At 41.5% G+C, this 21,193-nt stretch overlaps 1 protein-coding gene across 1 annotated transcript in view; it reads left to right on the top strand.

Annotated features, from left to right (window-relative positions):
• The window catches only part of efr3a (EFR3 homolog A (S. cerevisiae)), a 313,432-nt gene that overhangs the window by 139,346 nt on the left and 152,893 nt on the right, over positions 1-21,193 (top strand). The window contains exons 4-6 of the mRNA XM_051928967.1: positions 1,166-1,293; positions 7,695-7,845; positions 20,971-21,092. Coding sequence (XP_051784927.1) covers positions 1,166-1,293; positions 7,695-7,845; positions 20,971-21,092 — 401 coding nt within the window. The remainder of the gene's footprint in view (positions 1-1,165; positions 1,294-7,694; positions 7,846-20,970; positions 21,093-21,193) is intronic.

The raw sequence follows: 21,193 nt of genomic DNA on the forward strand, positions 1-21,193 counted from the left end.
TTAATAAAATTAATAATGACAATGTAAACAACTCACAGCTGTTAGTAACGTGTGGCGAATTCTTTTATCTCAATGGCCTCCCTAGTGGAATTACCGGTATTTATCAAAATGGTTATCCGCCTTTACTGTCCAGTCACCCTAGTTGTCCAAGAAAAAAAGTAAAAAATGGGACGTGCTGGATGAAAAACGTTTTTCAGATTTGGAGTCAGCAAGTGAAACCTGTTAAAGTAAAGGTGAAAGTAGCAAAATGCTTGTTGACCAGTGTTATTGCCAATCACTAAAATTTCAGTTTTCTCCTTTAGTTTGAGAAAATTACTACTCATCCATTCAGAAACATAAGACATTGTGTCAGTGAATCAACAGAGTTGGGGTCATCAGGTGCTATTGATAAGTACAGTTGTGTGTCATCAGCAGAACTGTGGTAGCTCATGCTATGCCCCGAGATAATCTGACGTAATGGAAGCATGTAAATCGAAAAGAGCAGCGTACCCAGGATAGAGCCTTGTGGAACACCATATAGAATATTGTGTGTCATTGAAGTATAATTACCACAACTAAGAAAGAATTTTCTACCTGTCAGGTAGGATTCAAACCAATTTAAGACACTGAGTCGGGAGGAGGAGGACAAAGCTTGGAGGAGTGGTGGTGGAAGAGAAAGGAGAAGAAAGTGTGTGGTGTATTTGGTGGTGCTTGCACACTTGGGACTGTGTTGTGCCTGTGGGGATTACGGGAAAGACGTGCCCCACAGGTGAAGAAAAATAAGTCTTTTAATTTTATACGTGCCTCCAGTGTGAATCTGTGTCGAGCGCTTATAAGCGCCTTTTTACAATATATATCATATATATATATATATATATATATATATATATATATATATATATATATATATATATATATATACACACACATTTTTCATTGAGTTTTGGAGGGTGCATTTGAATTCTTCCGGTGGAGCCAAATTAGCCAACACACTGTCAATGTAGTTAAAGAAATAATAGACAGTTTGTCACCAGATAGTCTAAGCTTGTCAGAAGTAACTCCAAATCCCTCTGTAGATGATGTGTAATAATTGTCAGTCCTTGACAACTTTTGAAAAATACCTGGGTGGCATATTTGGACCACTGAAATCTAACTGAAATCTCTGGACATTTGTCTTATCACACAGGATGGGCTTGTTAAATCTGATATGGAGAAGCTCACCTTCTATGCAGTGTCTGCACCAGAGAAGCTGGATAGGATCGGAGCTTACCTGGCAGAAAGACTGAGCAGAGATGTGGTCCGGCATCGCTACGGGTAAGGACAGTCGCTTTCTCTAATGCTGTTGTAATATCGACTGGGAGTTGAGGATTGGGGTTAAGTTGGTGTGACTGGCTTCAAGCTTGTTATAAAGTTGAGGTGTGGCATTGAGTTTAGCACTACTGTTTATAGGTTTCCTCGACAGCCTTTCATGCAATCCATCCCCACATTTTAACTGACATACTGATTGATGGTTACAGTTTGCACCCTCACTTGGTGGGATAGAACTCAATGGCTGTGGCCGTCTTAACTCATCCACTTGATCACCTCAAGGCTACTGTCATCTCCTGTTTATCTTATGCACAAGTGACTGCAGGTGCCCACACAAGGACAGCCGTATCCTGAAATTTGCAGACAAGTCTGTCATTATGAGTCTTCTATAAGATAAGGAGATCTGCCGTGGCCCTGCTTGTTGATGAGTTTGTTCAGTGGCATGATCTTTCCTTTTAACATCTAAATATCTGTAAGATCAAGGATATGGCTGCAGATTTTAGGGTGCTGCCCTTAATAATGAGGTTGAGGTTGAGGTTGGGGAGCATGTGTTGAATACAGTGCGTTGCCACGCCCATCAAACGACATACCCCCCGGATTGGGACCCCCAAGTGCAGCAGTGTAAAGGGTGACACCTCAGCACCACATTGGAACAGGTGTGAGGTATTTATAGTGGCTGGAGTGTCAATCCTGCCACCAACCCCTGAGGTGTTCCTGCAAGTTGGAGGATACTACTACTACTACTGCTACTACTAATAATAATAATACTAATAAAATTAATGCTAATAATACTACTAATACTGCTAATACCAATACTACTACTACAACTACTACTACACGTGGTAGTAGTAAGAACACGGGGACACAGTTGGAAACTTGTTAAGGGTAAATTTCACACAAACATTAGGAAGTTTTTCTTTACACAAAGAACGATAGACACTTGGAATAAGTGACCAAGTAGTGTGGTGGACAGTAGGACTTTAGGGACTTTCAAAACTCGACTTGAAGTTTTTTTGGAAGAAATAAGTGGATAGGACTGGCGAGCTTTGTTGGGTTGAATGGCCTGTTCTCGTCTAGAGTGTTCTAATGTTATACTAATAATAATAATACTAATAAAACTAATGCTAATAATTCCACTAATACTGCTAATAACAATACTACTACTAATAAAAACACTACTACTACTACTACTACTACTGCTACTACTAATAATAATAATAGTGCTAATAATACCACTAATACTGCTAATACCAATACTACTACTAATAAAAACAATAACACCACTACTACTACTACTACTACTAATAACAATAATAATGCTAATAATTCCACTAATACTGCTAATAACAATACTACTACTAATAAAAACACTACTACTACTAATAATAATAATGCTAATAATACCACTAATACTGCTAATACCAATACTACTACTACTAATGATAATAATAATAATAATAACACTACTAATAATATTAATAATACTACTAATAGAACTAGTACTACTACTACTAATAATACTAGTACCAATCTACTACTACTAATACAACTAGTACTATTAATAATACTACCAATACAACTACTATTACTACTACTAGTACTAATTCTACTACTAATAATAATACTAGTACTAATTCTACTACTACTAATACTACTAATTCTACTACTACTAATACTACTACTACTAGTAATAATACTAGTACTAATACTAATACTACTTCTAGTAGTAATAATACTACTAATAATACTGATACTACTAGTACTACCACAAGTAATAATACTACTAATACTACTACTATTATTACTAATAATAATTCTTCACATATATATATATATATATATATATATATATATATATATATAACTCTTTTCTCACTACTCAAAGCATTTCAGTGAGTGGGGAGCCACTTCAATCACCACTAATGTGTAGCATCCGCCTGAATGATGCAACAGCAGCCATTTTGGCCCACACCACACACGTGAGCTATTAGGTTGTAAAGTGGTGAGAAAAGAGCCCGTTCGAGACACGGGATGATTAGGAGGCCATTATGACTAGGGCATGGTGGGCAGTTTAGCCAGGACATCGGGATACACCCTACTGTTTACAAAGGATGCCCAGGTGATCTTTCATGGACACAGAGAGTCATGACCTCGGTTTTATGGTGTCCCCATCACTGCACTGGGGTATTGGGATTCACACACAGACCACAAGGCAAGCGTCCCTTTCTGGCCTCACCAACACCTGACTAACCTGGGAGAAAGAGAGAAGCCTGGTGAGCTAAGTTCAACCCTTGCCAACTTGAGTGTCTGTCCCGGGATCTTGTTTTAATTGACATTGCAAAGCAATGGCATGTCTGTCTCGATTAGGGGGAGTGTGAGGGATTAAAACCCTCTCACCAATGCCACATCAAACCAACTCGAATGGTGGCTGGCGAGCGAGTCAGGAGGGCCCCACCCACGTCCCCTCTCCCCTCGGCCCGCTGCCTCTGTCTCGGATTTGCACGAATAATTTGCTGCCGCAAGCAAACTATGACACTTCGTGCAATGAGAGAAGTTGCAAAATCAACTGGAATATTCAAGAAAATTATAGAAAATAACCCGATGTAAATCCTTTAAGTAATTCTCTCGTGAAAAGCAGACAGAGAGACAAACAGACAGACGTTGGATTTTATATATATATATATATATATATATATATATATATATATATATATATATATATATATAATATTGAGACTAGCTGCATTACCAATCTAAGATAGGTTAAAATCTAAGTAATGAACATAGACCTTATGTTTTTTATTTGATATGCCAGTAACGGCGCACTGCATGATAACTTGCAGTGAATATACTTCATTGGAGCATTCCTAGTTTTCCTCCTCTTTCTCTGTACGTTTAGCATCCGTTTGCTCAGAGGTTGATGCGCTTGCTGCTTCCTGAGCAGCTCTTCTGGTCTCCACCCTAGCTGCTTGCTTCTTCTCTTCTTTTGTCTGCATCTCTTTGCGTTAAAACTGATTAAGTCTGTGTTTGTGTTGCAATCACTTAGTTCGTTTTCTTTAATTTTTTACTTAAGCTGGCACTTAAGTCTTCAATCTGCCTCAAGAATGATGTAAAATATATAAAGGTAGGGGAAGTGACGGCCAAGGTGGTAGGGATGAGAATGGCGTCTGTACGCTTGCTCTGCACGGCCGCCCTGCTGGCCACTGCCAAGAGTTGATTCTATAATAAAATAAAATAAAAAGAGGAATAACCTTGGAGGTCAATCATCACCCTGAAAGCGGATAGTAGACGTCACGTAGTATATGTGTACCAAATTTCAGGTCAATAGGTCAAACGGTTTGTGAGCTACAGGTGATTTAAAATCTTGGACTGACAAACGGACAGCCACGGTAGCTTATCTCTCTATTATAAAACAAAATCTTGGGAGGGAGACTAAGGAGACGAGATGTGATCTTCTCGTAAGACAATTTGACGTCCCGCAAGACAAGGCAGTGAGACAACATTTAAAACAAGTTCATGGACATCTAACCTAGCAGTTGTTGGCATGCTTTTGGCAGACACACTTCATGTGCTCTCAGCTCTTAAAACAGCAACAAGCAGAACACGCAGCTCGCCAGCAGCAGCAAGCCAGCAGATGATCCAACCGCTTCTCTTAAGCGTGCGTTCAGCCCTGCCTCCCCACCCCCCCCACCTTCACAACGCCAACGGCAGAGATGCGAAGTGGCAAAAGGACAGCTGCTGTACAGGCTTTGAAATGATCGACGCACAGCACAACAAGCAGGACACACATCTCGCCAGCAGAAAGACAGCAGATGATCCGACGGCATCTCCTTAGCATGCGTTCAGCCGCCCCCCTCCTTCACAACGTGAGCAGCGTTATACGTCCTGCAAGAAAGAGATGTAACCACGCCTGTGGCCGGAAATAAAGGACAAGTATTGTTTTTACAAAAGTTTTAACGTAAAAGTGAAAATAATGCATATGAAATAATTCCCATGAAAATAACAATCTCTTTAAATTGTATATCCGGTAAACCAAACCCGGGGGTGGGCGAGCGAAGCGAACAGGGGGTGGAGCCCCCTAGTTATATATAAAGATGGGTTAACCATTTGGTTTAGTATAATAATTTACACCCGTCCCTCGTCAGATATTTCCACCCATTTTTGCCGATTCCTCTTGACGTAACTTTTTTTTGTGTGAAAAAATGAAACGAATACATTTTCTAGGTAAAGCAACACTTTGCATTTAAAATGTCTACTGAATTCAATTGGTAAGTGATTTAGTTGTACAGTTATACAAGAGGTAAAAATAAACATTGTCGCGTTTCTCACATGAATACAAAAAAGGTTCCGGGCCTCATAGTGTCGGAGGCCTAAAACTGTCCTGCCTGCAGCCGGGGTACGTCTCGCGTTTTATTCTAGATGGTCTCCCATCCAAGTACTTGCCGGGCCTGAACATGATTAGCTTCAGGTGGAGGACCTCTTCTGAAGTGCAGGTGGTATGTTCATTTTCAGGTTAAGGGCCTTTCTCAAGGGCCCAGTGGAGTAGGATCTCCTCTGGCAGTAATGGTGTTTGAGCCGGCAACCTTCCAGATACTGCCGTAGATCCTTCGCCTTTGCCTCAGAGCTGCCAGTAATTGTCAGTTGTTGCGTCTCAGCTCCCTTTGTCATATCTGTGTGACAGTGGCTTATGTTTGGTACTTTTCCGTTGCATTCGGGGTGATAAAAATCTACCTAACTGAAGTACATGAACTGTACGTCTGACATTGTGGTCAGCAACACAGGAGCACCACAGGGGACTGTACTTTCTCCGGTCCTGTTCAGCCTATATACATCGGACTTCCAATACAACTCGGAGTCCTGCCACGTGCAAAAGTTCGCTGACGACACTGCTATCGTGGGCTGTATCAGGAATGGGTTGGAGGAGGAGTATTTGGACCTAATCAAGGACTTTGTTAAATGGTGCGACTCAAACCACCTACACCTGAACACCAGCAAAACCAAGGAGCTGGTGGTGGATTTTAGGAGGACCAGGCCCCTCATGGACCCCGTGATCATCAGAGGTGACTGTGTGCAGATGGTGCAGACCTATAAATATCTGGGAGTGCAGATGGATGATAAATTAGACTGGACTGCCAATACTGATTCTCTGTGTAAGAAAGGACAGAGCCGGTTATACTTCCTTAGAAGGCTGGCGTCCATCAACATCTGCAATAAGATGCTGCAGATGTTCTATCAGACAGTTGTGGCGAGCGCCCTCTTCTATGTGGTGGTGTGCTGGGGAGGCAGCATTAAGAAGAAAGACGCCTCACGCCTGGACAAACTGGTGAGGAAGGCAGGCTCTATTGTTGGCATGGAGCTGGACAGTTTAACATCTGTGGCAGAGCGAAGGGCACTGAGCAGACTCCTGTCAATCATGGAGAATCCACTGCATCCACTGAACAGGATCATCTCCAGACAGAGGAGCAGCTTCAGCCACAGACTGCTGTCACCGTCCTGCTCCACTGACAGACTGAGGAGATCATTCCTCCAACACACTATGCGACTCTTCAATTCCACTCCTTTGTAAACGTTAACATTTAACATTATACAAAGTTATTGTCTTTTTTTCACCTGCATTATTATCATTCTTTAATTTAATATTATTTATTGTATCAGTATGCTACTGCTGGAGAATGTGAATTTCCCATTGGGATTAATAAAGTATCTATCTATCTATCTAGGCATCATATAGTGCCTTTCATTTCTATCTATCTATCTATCTATCTATCTATCTATCTATCTATCTATCTATCTATCTATCTATCTATCTATCTATCTATCTATCTATCTATCTATCTATCTATCTATCTATCTATCTATCTATCTATCTATCTATCTATCTATCTATCTATCTATCTATCTATCTATCTATCTATCTATCTATCTATCTATCTATCTATCTATCTATCTATCTATCTATCGCTTCACCGCTCCAGAGCTATTGGTTTCACTCCAGGCCCATGCCCGGGCACTGCCTTTGTGATGCTTCCATGTTCCCTCTTTGTTTGCGTGGGTTTTATCCGAGTGTTCCACTGCCACTAATATTCTTTGGCTACTGATATGAGTGCCTCTTGTAACGTGCTGATAGCCCACCTAGGGTTGCTACATTGTCTATGCCCTGTGACACCCTGATGTGCCAAGTGGTGTTGGTTCTTTGTACCCAGTGTTTCCAAAAGAAGCTGCACCTGCAACCCTAACTTGAAATAAATGGTTTTGGAAAATGTCGAATTATAGAAATGCTCTTATGTTTATTTATTTATTTATTTTTGTTTATTCCTACCCCTTGACGTAAAACAAAAGTGAATGCCAGCTCTTCATCTGAGACTTCTGAATTCATGAATTCCCTCTTATCTCTTTAATTCACACAGTTATGTCGTTATTGCGATGGAAGCTCTGGATCAACTTCTAATGGCCTGCCATTCCCAGAGCATCAAACCTTTTGTTGAAAGCTTCCTTCATATGGTGGCAAAGCTGCTAGAGTCTCGGGAACCAGACCTGCAGATTCTTGGAACCAATTCAGTAAGTAAATCAATCCTTTTATTTTAATTAAAAAAATTGACTACGCTCTCTTCAGAGCTTTGGAATTGTGGTTTGAAGGTTATTCGGGACAGACGAGTTTATTTAATTGAAATTTGTATATTGGCTGGTGAAAATGAAAATTTTGAATTATCGACTAGAAACCATACCAACGCTGAGCATTTTACTGCCACTGGTATTGAGGGCAAGGAAAGTGACAACCTTCACAATGTGGGTGTCATTAAAATAAAATGTGTATTGCATAAAAATAAAATGCATACAGTCCCTATCCACAATTAGTGGCACCTCACATAAAGACGAAAAAAATTAAAAAAATAATTTAACGTTTTGGTGAATTACCTTAATCTTACACTGAAAAAATAAGAGAAATCCAACATTTAACACTACTAGGTGATACAGTCATATGAAAAAGTTTGGGAACCCCTCTTAATTCTTTGGATTTTTGTTTCTCATTGGCTGAGCTTTCAAAGTAGCAACTTCCTTTTAATATCTGACATGCCTTATGGAAACAGTAGGATTTCAGCAGCGACAGTAAGTTTATTGGATTAACAGAAAATATGTAATATGCATCATAACAAAATTAGACAGGTGCATAAATGTGGGCACCCCAACAGAGATATGACATCAATACTTAGTTGAGCCTCCTTTGGTCTCTAGACGCTGTCCTCCTATAGCCTTTTATGAGTGTCTGGATTCTGGATGGAGGTATTGTTGACCATTCTTCATAAAAAATCTCTCCAGCTCAGTTTAGTTTGATGGACAGCCTGCTTCAAATCATCCCATAGATTTTCGATGATATTCAAGTCAGGGGACTGTGACGGCCATTCCAGAACATTGTACTTCTCCCTCTGCATGAATGCCTTTGTAGATTTCCAACTGTGTTTTGGGTCATTGTCTTGTTGGAATATCCAACCCCTGCGTAACTTCAACTTTGTGACTGATGCTTGAACATTATCCTGAAGAATTTGTTGATATTGGGTTGAATTCATCTGACCCTCGACTTTAACAAGGGCCCCAGTCCCTGAACTAGCCCCACAGCATGATGGAACCTCCACCAAATTTGACAGTAGGTAGCAGGTGTTTTTCTTGGAATGTGGTGTTCTTCTTCCGCCATGCAAAGCGCTTTTTGTTCTGACCAAATAACTTAATTTTTGTCTCATCAGTCCAAAGCACTTTGTTCCAAAATGAATCTGGCTTGTCTAAATGAGCATTGGCATACAACAAGCGACTCTGTTTGTGGTATGAGTGCAGAAAGGGCTTCTTTCTCATCACCCTGCCATACAGATGTTCTTTGTGCAAATTGTGCTGAATTGTAGAACGATGTACAGATACACCATCTGCAGCAAGATGTTCTTGCAGGTCTTTGGAGGTGATCTGTGGGTTGTCTGTCACCATTCTCACAATCCTGTTCATATGCCGCTCCTGTATTTTTCTTGGCCTGCCAGACCTGCTGGGTTTAACAGCAACTGTGCCTGTGGCCTTCCATTTTCTGATTTCATTCCTTACAGTTGAAACTGACAGTTTAAACCTCTGAGATGGCTTTTTGTAGCCTTCCCCTAAACCAGGAGACTCAACAATCTTTGTTTTCAGATCTTTGGAGAGTTGCTTTGAGGATCCAATGCTGTCACTCTTCAGAGGAGAGTCAAAGAGAAGGAAGCACAACTTGTAATTGACCACCTTAAATACCTTTATATCTCATGACTGGACACACCGGTCTATGAAGTTCAAGGCGTAATGAGCTCATCACACCAACCAATCAGCATTGAGCAGTGACAGGCATTCAAATCAGCACAATGACAAGGGGACCCACATTTGTGCACAGCCAGTTTTTCACATTTGATTTAATTTCATACAACTAAATACTGCGTCACTAGAAATCTTTGTTCGGAAAACACCGCAGTACTCAGATGTTCCTAGGAAATGAAAGACAGACCACTGTTATCTTTTTTGTTGAAAGGAGAGTCAATTATTATGCAGGCTGAGAGGGGATCCCAAACTTTTTCTTATGACTGTATTTCATTTTTTTAAATTTTTAATATATTGGCAAACATTTCTACAATCCTGTGCTATTGAGTGTTGCTTGATGTGGGATAAGAATGTTGGTGACACTTTAGTTCAAGTACTGCAAAAAAATGCATCAGTTACTCATTTCTTCTTATGTAACCTGACCTTAACAAACACTTTTTGGGTCTTCATAACACAAAGCATCAGTGAAGTGTTTGTTCATCTCAGCAATGTCACCTACTGGCAAAATGTCACTTTGGAGTGGCCCAAGGTGACATAACTGAGACACATTTCTCTTGATATTATAGTGCATTGTGAAAATATTCACCCCCTCTGTGTTTGTCCTCTTTTGTCATATTACAATATGGTATTTAAATGTTTGGGGGAGGGTGTTAGTACCATTTCTGTGTCAGTAGGATGACGTTGGATATCAAGAAGAGGAGGAGGAGAGTGAGGACAGAGCCAAGGATCAAATGAAGAGTTAGCAGATAGTTGGGCAACTATAGCAGAAGTGGTAAGGGTTATAGAAGGGTGCTTGGCGTGACGTCTGAACAGAGGAAGGAGATTAAGGAAACCTGGTGGTGGGTCAGCGGGTTGGAAAATGGATGGATGGATGGATGGATGGTGGTGGAATGAGGAAGTACAGGAGATTATACAGAGGAGGAGGATGGCGAAGAAGAAGTTGGATAGTCAGAGAGATGCAGAAAGTAGACAGGAGTACAAGAAGATAGGGTGTAAGGTGAAGAGTGAGGTGGTGAAGGCTATAGAAAAGGCGTGTGATGAGTTGTATGAGAGTTTGGACGCTAAGAATGGAGAAAAGAACTGATTAGGTAGACAGAAGGACTGAGCTGGGGAAGATGTGCAGCAGATTAGGGTGATAAAGGATAAAGATGGAAACGTACTCGCAAGCGAGGAAAGTGTGTTGAGCTATCGGAAGGAGTACTTTGAGAGGCTGAGAGAGAGACAAAAGGTTAGATGATGTGGAGAGAGTGAATCAGGAAGTGCAAGGAGGAAGTAAGGATGGCAATGAAGAGGATGGAGAATGGGAAGGCTGTTGGTCCAGATGACATACCTTTGGAAGCATGGAGGTGTTTAGGAGAGATGGCAGTGGAGTTTTTAATCAGATTGTTTAATGCAATCTTGGAAAGTGAGAGGATGACTGAGGAGTGGAGAAGAAGTGGACTGGTACCGATATTTAAGAATAAGGGGGATGTGCAGGACTGTAGTAACTACAGGGGAGAAAAATTGATGAGTCACAGCATGAAGTTATGGGAATGAGTAGCGGAAGCTCAGTTAAGAAGTGAGGTGATGATTAAATAGCAGCAGTATGGTTTCATGCCAAGGAAGAGCACCACAGATGTGATGTTTGCTCTGAGGGTATTGATGGAGAAGTACAGAGAAGGCCATAAGGAGTTGCATTGTGTCTTTGTGGACAGGGTGACTAGAGAGGAGCTGTGGTATTGTATGAGTAAGTCGGGAGTGGCAGAGAAGTACGTAACAGTGGTACAGGATACGTACGAGGGAAGTGTGGCGGTGGTGAGGTGTTGTAAAACCAGATAGTGGTGTTGTAAAATTAGACCATGAAGAAATTGCATAGCCCTCTTTGCCAATGTTCAGTATATTTGTTTCTTTGTTGTCTTTATTCTCCCAATTTCGCTTCTCTGAAGAAATGCAGAATCTGCTTGCTTGCGTTGGTGTTTCAGTCTGAAGGCATCTCTTTTATTTAGAGCAGATCTTTAATACGACGTAAGATGGAGGTGCTGCGCATGTCTAAGTTGTATTAATTAGAAGCTCCGGGGGGTTTGTTGTAACCAAGTGGCTGTGCACCAAGTCAGCATACGTGGGCCGTGTGTGTGTGTATTTGAACATTTTTCTTGTCGTGAAATTCTGTCAGATAAACAAAGCCCTAATATAATATTGTTTTATTTTATCATTAGCCAATTTAGGCAAAAAAATGTCAGCATGCATTTACATTGTAGATTGTGCCAAATGTAGTCACACAGAAGCTTAAAATAATCTCTGCCCTGGTTTTCTGTTATTGTAAATTCAAATTACTTTGTATTCATGATAAGGATATTTTAAGTGAAGGAAGAATTATTTCTGCCTTTTGTTTTGTGTGCGGGTGCCTCTTAATGATTTTAGTGCCTTTAAAAAGAAATATTTACAAATGATAATACAAATTCAGGTATCAACACTACAAAATGTGCTGCATTACTACAACCAGAAGTAATCAGTGTTGGGCTTTGATGACAAGTAAAATACATCTTTAACTTGCTTGCTCCACATGTCCGTTTCACAGTGTTACGTTACAACTTGTTTTAGTTTATCCAGGATCTCGCCTCTGTCTTAACCCTTGCGTACATACTTTGGGTCGCTAGTGACCCATGACGTTACTTTTCCAGCTCTCATAGGTTCATATGAGACAGTGTGGACAGAGTTTCCCAGGTATGCCTCATTCATTACAACAGCAACAATTTACTACTAAAAATCTGTCCAAATGGTTTAAAATAAATGTTTATTCACCTAAAATTTAGAGGGTCACTAGTGACCCTGAATGCGATAAAGTGTCAGTATTTTTTCCTGCACACTTTAGTGCTGTGTTTTTAAACAGTGCTTGAATGAAAGATGCCTTTTCCAGGATTTCTTTGTATATCTTTATGTTCATTACAGCTGCTTTTATAACTTGTTACTTTTTAAGTAGGCATTTATGAGTTTAGAGAGGTAAGAGATAAGAAATGTATCACTTATCAACACAGCAAGCCCTTGAACGAGTCCCTGTCATTGACAACAGTCGACAAGAGAGAGACTGAGAGGCATGTAGCAGGGAGACAAACGATGAAGAATGGAGTAATGCAGTACAGAACGATATTTCTAATGTCATGAGATCATAAATACTGTGGGCAGGGAATTGTAAATTGGCAGAGCTTAGACAAGGAGAAGGATACTGAAGGTTAAGGGGGCAGACAGTTTCAGCAGATACACAGAGAGAAACAGCACAAGCCATGTCAAAAGAAGCAACTCCTTACACAAGCAAAAGTGGGAAATAAACAAAGAAGGCATTATTACGGCTTTGTTTATATTGTTTCTCATTATTTAGGTTTTTATGGCATTAGAGATAAGAAAAGAAGTGACGCTGACACTTATAATCACAGGAAGCCCTTGAAAGAGTGAACAACAGAGTTAGGCAGTGCAGAGTGTTTCTTCTGATACCATCAGATCAGATCCTGAATGTTCTGGGAAGGGGATTGTAGAGGGAGGATGAGCAACAAGAGGATTGAACGTGAAGGGGACAGGTAGCTATAGCAGCTGCACAGAGTGAAACAGCACAAGCCTCATCATCAAAAATGGCTTCTTACAGAAGCAAATGTGGATAAAAACACAAGATATGTCCAGTATCAGTGCACTGCAAAACAGTTGATCGCTGCAGAGTGTGCCAGCAGCCACATTGCAGTGATCACAAAAATACAATGTAGCAGACTATAATTGTGTAATTTAATTAAAAACATTAAACATTTAAAGTAATTAAGTATTACAAATTAGTTTAAAACGAGGTAAAGTGTTCAAGGAAGAGGTTTCAATAACATTTTGAGGAGTTGTGGTTATTTGTAGCCTGATTTACATATAAACCTATGCCAGGTCCCTACAGACCCCAGGTATGTAATTGCATTGTTTGAAAGTCTCATGTTTACAAGGGCTTCCAATGTTTTCTTCCATTTTACAGTTTTTCTTGCTGTTTGACTATTATTTTGTATATTATGTTTATGGTCCCCGGGTCCTCCCTGCGTGGAGTTTACATGTTCTTCCCATGTCTGCGTCAGTTTCCTCCGGGTGCTCCGGTTTCCTCCCACAATCCAAAGACATGCAGGTTAGGTGCATTGGTGATCCAAAATTGGCCCTAGTGTGTGCTTGGTGTGTGTGTGTGTGTGTGTGTGTGTGTGTCCTGCGGTGGGCTGGCGCCCTGCCCGGGGTTTGTTACCTGCCTTGTGCCCTGTGTTGGCTAGGATTGGCTCCAGCAGACCCCCGTGACCCTGTAGTTAGGATATAGCAGGTTGGATAATGGATGGATGGATGTTTATGGTCTCCTAATATGTTATGGTTTGAATATTTTGTGTATTAATTGTTTTGTTTTACAGATCTATCTATCTATCTATCTATCTATCTATCTATCTATCTATCTATCTATCTATCTATCTATCTATCTATCTATCTATCTAGTGCCTTTCACATCTATCTATCTATCTATCTATCTATCTATCTATCTATCTATCTATCTATCTATCTATCTATCTATCTATCTATCTAGTTGCCCGGACACCACCAGTCGGAGACCACATCTTTATAAAAGCACACGTTTATTAAATCACTAAATAAACACAGTTCTTCACTCCACACAAAGCACACAGCAATAATCACCCTTAAATCAATGTCCTTGGCCGCCTTTACTCCTCAAGGGAGCTTCGTCCTTCTCTCACTCCCGACTCTGGCTCACTGACTGCAAAGAGGCGGCCCCTTTTATTCCTGCCCGGATGTGCTCCAGGTGGCTGATGACGTCCATCCGGCAGCACTTCCTGGTGTGGCGGAAGTGCTGCCCTTTGAACCGGAAGCACTCCGGGCGTCCGTGGCCGATCCCTCCGCCATCTTGCCAAGTGTGGCGGAAGTAATCACATCCGGGTCTCCTGATGCTTAAAGCGCCCCCTGGCGGTGGCCATGGTTCCCAGTAGGTCAAATTATCTTTGTTCCTTTCCCGTGGTCCTCTTTTTATCCAGGGCGGCTGCCCCCTTGTGCCCCGGAAGCTATTAATGTCTCTTTCCAGTCCCTCCAGGCATCTCAGCCAGGTAATGACCGCAGTCGTCTGTGACACTATCTATCTATCTATCTATCTATCTATCTATCTATCTATCTATCTATCTATCTATCTATCTATCTATCTATCTATCTATCTATCTATCTATCTATCTATCTATCTATCTATCTATCTATCTATCTATCTATCTATCTATCTATCTATCTATCTATCTATCTATCTATCTATCTATCTATCTCATAGATCTAAGTTTTCTTTATTACCAGTCTGCACATTTTTGGTCAAAGAGATGAATTTTATGGTCCCATTTCAAAAGTGAGAGGCATGTTGGGGCTATCTTCTAACATTATTATTATTAGTAGTAGTAGTCGTATGTATGAATGTGTGTGTGTATATATATATATATATATATATATATATATATATATATATATAATGTGACACAGACTATGAATGCAATGAATATATATACAGTAATCCCTCCTCCATCGCGGGGGTTGCGTTCCAGAGCCATCCGCGAAGTAGAAACCATATGTTTATATGGTTCTTTTTATATATTTTAAGCCCTTATAAACTCTCCCACACTATTATAAACATTTCACGCACAATTATACAGCATAAACCCTTTGTATTCTCTTAGATATTAGGTAAGATTCGTTGAAATTATGTATGTAAACACAGTTTACATACAGTAAAACCTAAATATTATTTTAAAGATATCGAGCATCTCCAATATCACATACGTTACAGCCATTACAACAGACAGGCCACCAGCAATAAATACGTACAATGCAAGAAAAATTGTATACAGTAAAATGTGTGTACAGTGACACTAAACTATGTACATGTAATAAGTACTGTACGTAGATAATTAATTATGGTTACTCACCAACAATGACACGACGACTTGTCCGATAACGATGAGTTTAATTTTACTGCACAACAAAGGACAGCATTACAGCTCTTCTAAAGGAGCCTCTTCAGGCGATTGTGTAGCACCGCCGTTGTTCTTCTTCCAGCACTCTTCAATCCAAATCCCTAAAGCAGATTCCATCCAGACTGCTGCCTTATCACGTCCACTTGCAACTCGTTTTGCGCCCTGGTTAAAGGACACTGCGGCCGTAGATCTTATATGCTTTTCCTCCTTTTTAAATAAAAAGAATCATGGACTCATTGATGCTGTAATTGTGTCCTGCAGCGGTGTAGCTGTTTCCTTCCTTCAACATATCCAAAACTTTTACCTTTTCTGCAATCCTGAAGCATTAGCAGTAACGTGCATTAATGTTGAATGAGTGAGATGAGACTTCCTGGTTAATGCAGCACTCCGTTGCTGAGCCAATCAGCAGCACACAGGAACTTAACTGTGTGCTCTGATTGGGTAGCTTCTCAGCCATCCGCCAATAGCGTCCCTTGTTTGAATTCAAATGGGCAAATCAACTGAGGAAGCACATGTACTGTAGACCGCAGACATCCGCGAAGCAGTGAAAAATCCGCGATATATATTCACATATGCTTACATTTAAAATCCGCGATGGAGTGAAGCCGCGAAAGACGAAGCGCGATATAGTGAGGGATCACTGTATATACAGGGTATATATATATATATATATATATATATATATATATATATATATAATATATATAAATAAATATAAAATTAACAATAATAATTATATTATTATATAATTCTTCACATTTATATAGTGCTTTTCTCACTACTCATGCACTTTACATAGAGAGTAGGGAGCCATTTCAACCACCATTAATGTGCAGCATGCACCTGTGTGATGTGATGGCAGGCATTGTTGCACCAGGAGGCTCACCACACATTAGCTGTTAGGTGGTAAAGAGGTGAGAGAAATGGCTGCAGTATACATTTAGAGACAGGGTATGACCTGGGGGGTTGAACAGACCAGGCCACAGTTTAGAATGGACATCATGGTAACACCCTACTCTATTTGATGGATGGCCAGAGACCTTTAATGACCACAGAGTCTCCGGACCTTGGTTTTACATCTCCAGAACACAGACCGCTGGGTTATCACTCCCTGCTGGTCTCACCAACTCCTCTTCCAGAAGTAACCCAAGCGTTTCCTAGGTTGTCTCCCAGTCAAGTACAGGCCGGGCCTGAACATACTTGGCTTCTGGAGGACTGCCTGTTCTGACGGGCATGTCATATGGCTGTTACATCAGTCCATGTGAGGCACTTTAAAGGTGTGTTGCTTTTTGGTATAAATGAGCCCCCGTAGCATTTCTTGATACTCTACTGCTGAATATTTTCTTTTCTGAAAGTCCTCATTGTTGGTCTGTCACAGAGAGGATGTGTAGCATTGTTCATAATGGCACTCATTTTGGATTTCATTCTATCCTCCACTTCTACCTTCTGGGGTCCAGAGTGAGTTCCATAACAGAGTCTGCCCTTTTAATGAGCTTGTTGATTTGGTGGGCCTCTCTTGAAGTGACGTTACCAGCCCACCACACCACACTGGCTATCACAGAGATGTGGAGGATGTCACTTCCCAAGTTAAGGGAATGCGGCCTCCTAAGAAGAAGAGCCTGCTCTGCCCTCTCTTCTCTAGTTCCTCTGTGTTCCAAGACCACTCAAGCCTGTTATTGATGTGGACCCCCCAAGTATTTATAAGAGTCTACCACCTCTACATCCACTCCCTGAATGTTGACCGGTCACAGAGGCTCTTTGGAGCGGTGAAAGTCAATAAGCAGTTCCTTGGTTTTTATGGATGTTTAGCCGTAGACAGTTGTTTCTGAACCAGGGTACAAAGTTCTCCCCCTGACTCCTCTCCTCTGTCTCACCCCCTGATGTTGCTAGGTGGGCACCACAAAAAGGAAAGCGCTTGCTAGCTTTAGCTCATTGAATTGAATCTGCGTATTAGTGGCGCTCAGACAATAAAGAAGGAGGCAGTCAAAATAAAACTTAATTTGAAAACATTGCCTCTATAATTAGCTTTGAAATTACTAAAAATGCTGATCTCCATGCACAATACAAGTTAAAAGGTTCTAGAAATGGCATTTAGATTGGTGCAGGCGCCCTATAAATACTTAGCATTCTGTGTCATTTTGATATTAATTACAATGGCTGCATGGAGATCGAGGAAAATTATAACCTTGGAAGCCTCCATGTGTATCCGCGCTGGCAGAAGTCTCAGTACATTCTGTGCGGAATTACAGGGTGCGAAATTGTAACGCAGAAGGCAGACGCGCTTCCCCGGAGAAGAGAAGAGAAGATGTACGTGGAGCCGTACCACAGAGACCCTTTACATAAGAGCAGTTGAACAGAACAGGCTAAGGGATGGGATACGAGAATTGTCTTGAAACGACTGTCCCCATCTAATCGACTGTAGGACACTTAATGGAAATATCCACAAGTGATGCTGCTGAGTGCTACTTAATTAAAAAGATGCCAGTTAATTGCCTGCTCTTCTTCATCATCTGGGGGGGGGGTCCCCCCGAGGTGTCCACAAGTGACTGAAAGTGACCATGCCGATGCAACGTTGAAAAACTCAAATATTTGCCGTTGCTTCACTCACTCCAGTGGGGAGTGGCAGGGTGGCACAGTGCTTAGTGTTGTTGCCTTACAACTCCAGAACCCTGTGTGGGAATTGCAGATTGAGCGCCACCTATATGGCGTTTTCACATTCTCCACCTTTCAATGTGGGTTTTTCCTTCCTTGTGCCAAAGAAAGATCCATTAAGTTATTTGATCAACAGTGAGTGACTGATGTGAGCATTAATTGGCCCCACTAATGGCTGGAATCTCAGTTTGGACTTTAAGCAAACTCCTGCCAGATTAGGCAAAGATTCCCTCTGCTCCTAAACGGAGTTGGCTGTTTAAAAAACGTATGGATGGATGGATGGATGGACTGGCATTCAATTAAAGTTCAAAGTTTTCACTTCCCAGTAATATATTAATAAACACATTTTCTTTCGTCTTATGACTGGCAGGTTTGATTTAAACTTCATTGCAAAGGCTCCTCATGCTCATTATGCAGTGGGTTCAGAAAGCCCCTTCACTTTCTGTACACTTTATTGTGTTGTATATTTCAATTTTACTGCTCGAAGGATCCAGTTTAACCCGGCTCGGCACTCGGCTGCCCATGATAACAATGTGAACATATCTTTTCAGAAAGATGTGTCAATTTATTTAATAAAAAAAAAAAAAATGAAACCTCTCCTTCATAGATGTATTGAGACCCTTAATGTATTACCCCTTTGTCAGCAGTTTCAGTTTTTTATCTCTTTGGGTTGGTCTCTACGAGTTTTGCACACCCGGATTTTAACAGAGTATTGCATACTTTTTATCTGATCCATCCATCCATCCATTATTCAACTTGCTATTTGCTAACTAGGGAATCCATTCTCGGACATTCCCGGGAATGAAACTGCTGTAATTCCTGGGAAAATGGGAACGGCCAAGCTCGCATATATAGCGTATAAATGTGTAAAAATCGATCAAGAAATAACAGAGTTATAGTTGAAAATAATTAAGGTGGCGCCATTGCTGCAGCTTGCACTTCATCAGACAACAGCTTTGAACAGCAACTTGAAATTGCAGTGTGTCAGTCTGTTGCATCCTGTAACAGATTGAGGGCACTATCGCTCCCTTGAACCCTTGTTTGAGACGCCAGACACCAGATAAAAGTCCAATATGACTTTATTTTATCAATAAACAGTGCACAAAGCACCCTACACTCCGCAATACTCATATAAATAAACAATAATCAATTACTAATCAATCCTCCACTCCCAGACGCGTTGCAACCCTTCCACCCAGCTCAGCTCGACATCTGAGATTTCCCATAATCCTTTTATAGTCCTTGACCCGGAAGTGTTTCGCTCTCTCTGTCCATGTGATTGTTAACACTTCCGGGTCAGATAAAAACTCCTTTTCTTCAACCCGGAAGTGAGTCATTCTCTCTGTCGCCGTGACTAATACGCACTTCCGGGTTATAGGTGAAACCAAAGTCTCTGGGGCTTCCTGCAGCAACCCCTGGAGGTTCCCATGGTATCCAGCAGGGCTATGATGAAAAACTCCACTGTCCATGATGCCCTGCTGGAACTCGGGGCACCTCTATGTTGCAGGCAGGGCTCCACCTGGTGGCTTGGGGGTATTGGCCGGGATGAACGGCCGGCCATATTCCACAATCCGCATCATCTGTGCCAAGAAACTTGCCATCACAGAATGATGACAAGAAACTGGATGCATCAGTTAAAGCTGAAATGGCTGTGTTTCAGAGCAACGGCAAGCACGGGTGTTGTTTAGACCAAGTGTATTAGTATCTGATGATTGTGCCGTCTACTTCAGTGGAGGCAGAGTGTGCTTTCTCAGCGGCTGGCGTACTTCTGCATGAAGGTGCGCTCTCGCCTGGACGACCGCATGCTGGACACGTTAATAATAATAATAATTCATTACATTTATATAGCGCTTCTCAGTACTCAAAGCGCTATCCACACGGGGAGGAACCGGGAAGTGAACCCACAATCTTCCACAGTCTCCTTACTGCAAAGCAGCAGCACTACCACTGCGCCATCTGTGAGGACGTTGTGCTTTCTACGCTCTTATTACCACAACTAAAGATACATGTACTTATATGACAGCATGAACTGCTTGTAGATAAGATTAGTCTTTTATTTGTGTCGACATATTGCAGTAATTTTACTAAAAATAAGTGTCGGTCGTTCTGAAACCGTTCACATGTGAGATGCCTGTGCACTGTGTCATCCCCGGGAGCCTGGGATTCCCGGGAATGAAATACGGGATTCCCAAATTCCCGGGAATGGATAAACCCGTCCGGGAATGGATTCCCTAATGCTAACACAGGGTCACATATGGGAGGGGGGGGTCTGCTGGAGCCAATCCCAGCCAACACAGGGAGCAAGGCAGGAAGCAAACCCCAGGCAGGGCGCCAGCCCACCGCAGGGCACACACCAAGCACACACTAGGTACAATTTAGGATCGCGAATAAACCCGAACCTGCATGTCTTTGGGAGGAAACTGAAGTACTCGGAGGAAACCCATGCAGACACGGGGAGAACATGCAAACTCCACGCAGGGAGGACCCAGGAAGCGAACCCAGGTCTCCTTACTGCGAGGTGGCAGCAGCACTATCCACTGCGCCACCGTGCCACCCTCTATCTGAGCTTCTCAAATTTCATTTGATTGGATAGGAAGCGTGTGTAAGTTGTTTGTCAATGATAATGCAATCATAATATGTGGGTGGGTTCAGTAATGGCTGTTTAGCTGGCTTTCAAGTTTTATACTATTGTTCTTTATTTTGTTTACAGTTTGTGAAGTTTGCAAACATTGAGGAGGATACCCCTTCTTATCACAGACGGTACGACTTCTTCGTATCCCAGTTTAGTGCCATGTGCCACTCAACACATGAAGACATGGAAACAAGAAATAAGTAAGTGAGAAAGCTTTATGTCTTATGACCAGTAAGGGGCGCCACTGAGCCCCAAGTCCCAAACACATCAACACAAATACAGGTCTTGAGTTGAGATAAAG

The sequence above is a fragment of the Erpetoichthys calabaricus genome, chromosome 6 (genome assembly GCF_900747795.2).
Source record: "Erpetoichthys calabaricus chromosome 6, fErpCal1.3, whole genome shotgun sequence".
Lineage (NCBI taxonomy): Eukaryota > Metazoa > Chordata > Cladistia > Polypteriformes > Polypteridae > Erpetoichthys > Erpetoichthys calabaricus.